Source organism: Rhinoderma darwinii, chromosome 1 (assembly GCF_050947455.1).
Source record: "Rhinoderma darwinii isolate aRhiDar2 chromosome 1, aRhiDar2.hap1, whole genome shotgun sequence".
In the NCBI taxonomy this organism is placed as follows: domain Eukaryota; kingdom Metazoa; phylum Chordata; class Amphibia; order Anura; family Rhinodermatidae; genus Rhinoderma; species Rhinoderma darwinii.
Genome location: NC_134687.1, coordinates 39663037 through 39669036, shown reverse-complemented (window position 1 = coordinate 39669036; position 6000 = coordinate 39663037). Strand labels below are relative to the sequence as shown.

The following is a 6000-nucleotide window of genomic DNA, read 5'->3' as shown; positions in this document are numbered from 1 at the left end:
CCTTTCTACAATATTGGGGGCTGTAGCCTGTTGAAGAAGGTCTGGCAGTTTGGGGTCTGGTAGTTTGGGGGTCTGTAAACAGAAGGGTCTGATCTGGGGCCTTTATTTTTTAGGGGTTCTGGTATTTTTATGGTTTCTGGTTTGGGTTCTCTCTTAGTTCAGGGGGTCAGGTAGAAGCTCCATTTATTTATGGGTCTGCATTTCTTTTGGAGCGCTTTTTTATGGGGTCTGGGTTCTCTTTTAGTTCAGGCGGTCAGGTGGAAGCTGTATTTATTTATGGGTCTGTTTTCGTTTGGGGGGTCTGGTCGGGGGTCTGTATGTCGTTAGGGGGTCTGGGAAAAATCTGTGTTTATCGGTCTGTTTTCGTTTGGGGGGTCTGGTCGGGGGTCTGTATGTCGTTAGGGGGTCTGGGAAAAATCTGTGTTTATTTATGGGTCTGTTTTCGTTTGGGGGGTCTGGTCGGGGGTCTGTATGTCGTTAGGGGGTCTGGGAGAATCTGTGTTTATTTATCGGTCTGTTTTCGTTTGGGGGGTCTGGTCGGGGGTCTGGATGTCTTTAGGGGGTCTGGGAAAAATCTGTGTTTATTTTTCGGTCTGTTTTCGTTTGGGGGGTCTGGTCGGAGGTCTGTATGTCGTTAGGGGGTCTGGGAGAATCTGTGTTTATTTATGGGTGTTTCCATTTGGGGGTCTGTATGTCATTAAGCGGTCTTGTGTGTGGTTTGTATTAATTTTGAAGAGTGCTGAAGGGGGTCATACGTAATATTTGTTTTTCAAAAGCCATATGTTGAGGGCATGTCCTAAATAAATGAGCATGTCATAAACCCCAAAAATGTAACTTTTTATTCCTCCCTCAGCGATCTCCCAAATGTCCCCTTTATGCTAATAAGACACTAGCTGACACAGGATAATGACAGCCTTATTACCCCATTATTCTGGCTGTCATGATAGGGGCGTGGTCAATGTATGAGGGTGGAGCTTCAAAGCAAACAATTCTTAAATCTATATTACAAACCATTAGAAATAATATACCCGAATACGACATATACTGTAGCAAACACACACAGGCTGCAGGACACCCTGGGGTTAATAATACGACTACATGGCGGCGGGTGGAATATCGCAGGCCGGTAATGTAGTTACGTTCTTTATTTAGAACCCTGTGTATTCAGCGCGCTCTGTATGGACAGGGCGAAGCAATCGATCACCGCGCAATCCCGCAGCCGCTCTCTATGAGTCATACACCTCGGGGTTGATTAGTCAGCCTGATCTGTGCTGGCAGATGGGGGAGTGATGTTGCAAAGTAAAAGGTGGAAGTAATGTGTGTGCATGGCAGCTCCCTGACACCCCGGATCCAGCGCTGACCCTGCAGGGAGGACACCCAGGTGCCCACAGGAAGGGGACAGAGCTCATCTGCTGCTGACAGGCTGGTAATAATGCAGACCCCCTGCTTGTGTCTATACCAGGGCCCTGCTGCAATGCACTGTGCATGCTGAGCTATGGCTGTGCTAGGTTTATCTGCTGCTGGATTGTTAGTTTCTTATAACAGTATATATATGTATATATATATATATATATATCTATCTCGTGTGTGTGATGTGACTGGGAGATTTAGTCCTATGATCTACATTTGGCAAGACAACTGATATTTAAAGGGATTTTCCACCTAAAACGTCCAATGAGTTGTCCCCCCTCCTGTCTAGATTTTTAAAATTCTTGTTTTTTATTACTTTGGCAAAAGCACCAGCCTTTATAATCCTTCTAGATCTTGTGTCCAGCTTTCCCAGACCCCTGAATGGCACAGTCTGCCTACTTGGGCACGGCCTGGACGCAGGGCTGTATCAACAGGCAGTTTTGATATGCAGAATTCTAGAAAAGCTGGATTATTCTCCCCTGTAGTAGCTGCTCTGGCAGGCAGTCTTGTGGATTGTCACCCAACTTTCCAAGTATGCAGCTAGATCAAATTTGTATGAACTTAAAGGGAGGACTGTGATACAATGGCATGATGTGCGGTTTTCACAGATCCGTGCTGGGGCTGCAGATCCGGACCACAGAACCTTGAGAAGTCATTTTACGGTCTAGATTTGTGGGTTCACATGATCTGTGGGGGGGCCTAGTTATTTTCAGCTACTTATATGTTGACATCTTTTATAGGTTAGTAATGTCATCTTGTTGGTGTGTGGTGGACAGAAAGGTAATAAGCAGGATATCAAAATGCTGGTCCTTAAAGGAGAACTCCACCAAAAATGCGGAGTTTCCAGTGACTTGCCACTACCCCCATCATCCCTTCCAACCCACTCTCCAGATTCCAGTTGTTGTAGTGACCCTACTCCATAGATGATCAGGGTTATCAGACCTCACTACAGCCTACTAAAAAAATCCAGAAAGGTTTTACAAAATGTCACTCTACAGTAAATCACTGAAAACCCTGATCCCTGTCACTTATTTATTAAGAGGTCAAAATGTCAATCTACAGGTAGGAAAAAGAACCTTTTCTAATTGATCACAAAGATTTAACGTTTTGTTTGGCGTTCTTCTTTAGGGTATGTGCACACACACTAATTACGTCCGTAAGTGACGGACGTATTTCGGCCGCAAGTCCCGGACCGAACACTGTGCAGGGAGCCGGGCTCCTAGCATCATACTTATGTACGATGCTAGAAGTCCCTGCCTCACTGCAGGACAACTGTCCCGTACTATAATCATGTTTTCAGTGGTCCTGCAGCGAGGCAGGGACTCCTAGCATCGTACATAAGTATGATGCTAGGAGCCCGGCTCCCTGCACTGTGTTCGGTCCGGGACTTGCGGCCGAAATACGTCTGTCAATTACGGACGTAGTTAGTGTGTGTGCACATACCCTTAGGGTATGTTCACACGGCCTATTTACGGACGTAATTCGGGCGTTTTTGCCCCGAATTACGTCTGAAAATAGCGCCTCAATAGCGCTGACAAACATCTGCCCATTGAAAGCAATGGGCAGACGTTTGTCTGTTCACACGAGGCGTATATTTACGCGCCGCTGTCAAATGACGGCGCGTAAATAGACGCCCGCGTAGAAGAAGTGACCTGTCACTTCTTTGGCCGTAATTGGAGCCGCTATTCATTGACTCCAATGAATAGCAGCGCTAATTACGGCCGTAATTGACGCGGCGTTCAAGCGCCTGCACATGCCGGTACGGCTGAAATTACGGGGATGTTTTCAGGCTGAAACATCCCCGTAATTTCAGCCGTAACGGACGCCCTCGTGTGAACATACCCTTAGGGTATGTTCATTTGACAGCGGCGCGTAAATATACGCCTCGTGTGAACAGACAAACGTCTGCCCATTGCTATCAATGGGCAGATGTTTGTCAGCGCTATTGAGGCGCTATTTTCGGACGTGATTCGGGACAAAAACGCCCGAATTACGTCCGTAAATAGGCCGTGTGAACATACCCTTAGAGTTTGATGGTTGGGGTTAGGAGTAAGACCGTAAGCTAAGTTTTCTCAGCAGTCCTTCATAGCTGAGGCTTGTTGATGAAGCAGAGTTGAATTTGTCATTGAACTGCTACTTGTATGTATTGCGTGTACATATGAATTACAATAGCTCAGCACATTTACCCCTCGTCCTATGGGAAGCCACATTGTGACATCACCATGACCTGTGTTGAATAAACTTGCCTCTGCTACATCTGGATTATTGTTCATGCATCTATTGATCACACGACTTATTTTAACGCATGGTTTTCAGTGAAGTCGATGTATTAGTAGGTGATGTTGTTTTCTTCTTGGCCCAGCGGTTTTGAATCCTTATTAAGCCATGAAAGAATATTTTCCCATGATGCAATGAATAGATCAATTGTCAGGCTCTTTTCTGTACAGTTTCAGGGACCCGCCCTTCTCACGCTGCTTTGCGAGTAGAGCCGGTTGCCATGAAGTTGTGGAATGTTGTTTGGAATTTTTAAGGGTTTGTAAAATTTTATGCGACCCACCCCCTGCCGCGGAGCTGTTGTCTTTGCTGGCGGACATAGACATGTGCTGTACGTGCCCTGTGGCGCTTAAATTCTAATTTCACGTTTTGCACATTCTCGTTTGTTTTTACTGGAAGCGATTGATGTGTGTTTTTTTTTTTTTTTTGTTTTTTTTTTAATACCGGAGGAAACTGAGGCCCCATGCACACGAATGTATTTTTGCGGCTGCAATTCACTCACAAATCTGCTGGTGAATTGCGGCCCCGTTAATTTCTATGGGCCCATACGACCACGGTCTGTGCGTTGCCCAGGAGCCTGGACCGCAAAAAGATAGGACATGTCTTATTACTGCCGTGTTTTGCGGTCCAGGCTCATAGAAATGAATGCGTGTGGCCATGTGCACAGCCTGTGGTTTGCGGGTGCCCCCCCTTCGTAAAACATGTTGCCTTAGTGTGGCAGGCCCAGTGACCAGCGGATTGTCATGGGTCCTGCTTCTCTGATCCCGATCGCTGAGGGAAGTCGTGTCTGGCCACTCGTATCGTTACATGCCAGTCGTATAACGAGTACTTGTCCGCTCTCCTGACATGATGATTTTAGTAACTGCTTGCGTTCCCGATTTTAAAATAGCAATTTTGGAGAAACTGTTATTTGAACTCTACATTGTACCGTTCCTCTGCTATTCCTCCTAGAAACGTATGAATAAATTGACAGCTGGGTGTTACCTTCCCCTTTGTCAAAGGGGTGTGTTTCTACAGAGCATCACTCTGTAAACACTGATTGGACAGTGCCAATTTATTCATACATTTCTAGGAGGGTGTCCCTACACAGATTTGCACTGACCAATCCCTGTTTACAGAGTGATGTAGAGACACACCCATCTGACAAAGGGAACGGTAACATCCAGTTGTCAATTTATTCATAAGTTTCTAGGAGCAATAACAGAGGAACAGCATAAGGCCCTGTTCACACTGAGTTTTTGGTTGCGGAAACCGCTCCGCAGAAAATGGCTCCCATTGATTTCAAAGGGAGGCGGACAATTTTTTTTACCGCGAGTAAAAAAAACTTTGTCGCGGTAAAAAGAAGCGACATGACCTATCTTGAGGCGGTTTCCGCCTACAAAACCCCATTTCAATCAGTCAGAAATGGGGGGGAAAAAAACGCCTCGACGAGTGTTTTGACAAGTTTTTGTCAAACCTCTGTGCATAAAACGTCTGGAGCAGTTTTTGCAGGAGGAATTTTCCTCCTGCAAAAAACTCAGTGTGAACACAGCCTAAATAATGCAGCGTTCTAAGAAAAGATGCTCCAGATTTATTTCTTCATAGGGAATATAATTATTTACTGAAAGAGTCCTGTAATCCCCGGTGCTCTTGAAATAATTGGCCGACCGTGTAATGCATGGATGGGCTGGGTTTGCAAGAGGGCATATGGACGGGGGTTGCAAGTTTGAGACAACCCCTTTAAGTGTTAATCAATGAGACGATATGCCACCCCATGGGTAGAAGAATCAAGTTTCAGTAAAAGAGAATAAATGTGTCCAGCTCCAGAAGGAATCTCTAGTTTTCAGTTAAAGGGGCTGTCGCTCCACATCATTTTAGAACAAATATATAGGATTTGTGATCTGTGGGGTCTAGTATCTGGGCCCCGATGATCTCTAAAACATAGGGGCTCCTGGGCTCATCTGAGCACTGTGCCCATTGGCCGCTGAGCACTGTGCCCGTTGGCTGCTATCAGGTCTATTTAAAGGCTATGTACACCTTTTTTGAAAGCCTATTTTTTAAAAAAAAAAATATGTCTAAGGCTTCGTTTGCGTCGGGGTTCCCTCAGACCTTTCCGTCAGGGGATCCTATGAATGGAAATCATTGGCAACGGAAGCGTTACCATTGAAATCAACGGTAATGCATATGGAAAACTATAGTTTCCGTCTAGATTACATTCATGTGTTCCCCTGACAAATGTCTAATGGAACCCCAACGCACATGTGAACGAAGCCTAAGGTGTACATGGCCTTTAAGAAACGGTCAGGGGGCTGACCAAGCATCCCTGTTTTTGCACTT

General features: G+C 45.6%; 1 protein-coding gene across 2 annotated transcripts in view; it reads left to right on the top strand.

The window, feature by feature from the left end:
* The first annotated feature begins 1060 nt into the window (after nt 1-1060).
* The window catches only part of WFS1 (wolframin ER transmembrane glycoprotein), a 42817-nt gene continuing 37877 nt past the window's right edge, over nt 1061-6000 (top strand). Inside the window, exon 1 of one of the 2 annotated variants that reach the window (XM_075857877.1) lies at nt 1061-1126. In XM_075857877.1, coding sequence (XP_075713992.1) covers nt 1099-1126 — 28 coding nt within the window. In that variant the 5' untranslated portion in view covers nt 1061-1098. Of the gene's footprint in view, nt 1127-1263; nt 1427-6000 lie in introns of those variants that run through there. The other variant, XM_075857886.1, reaches the window with a different exon arrangement.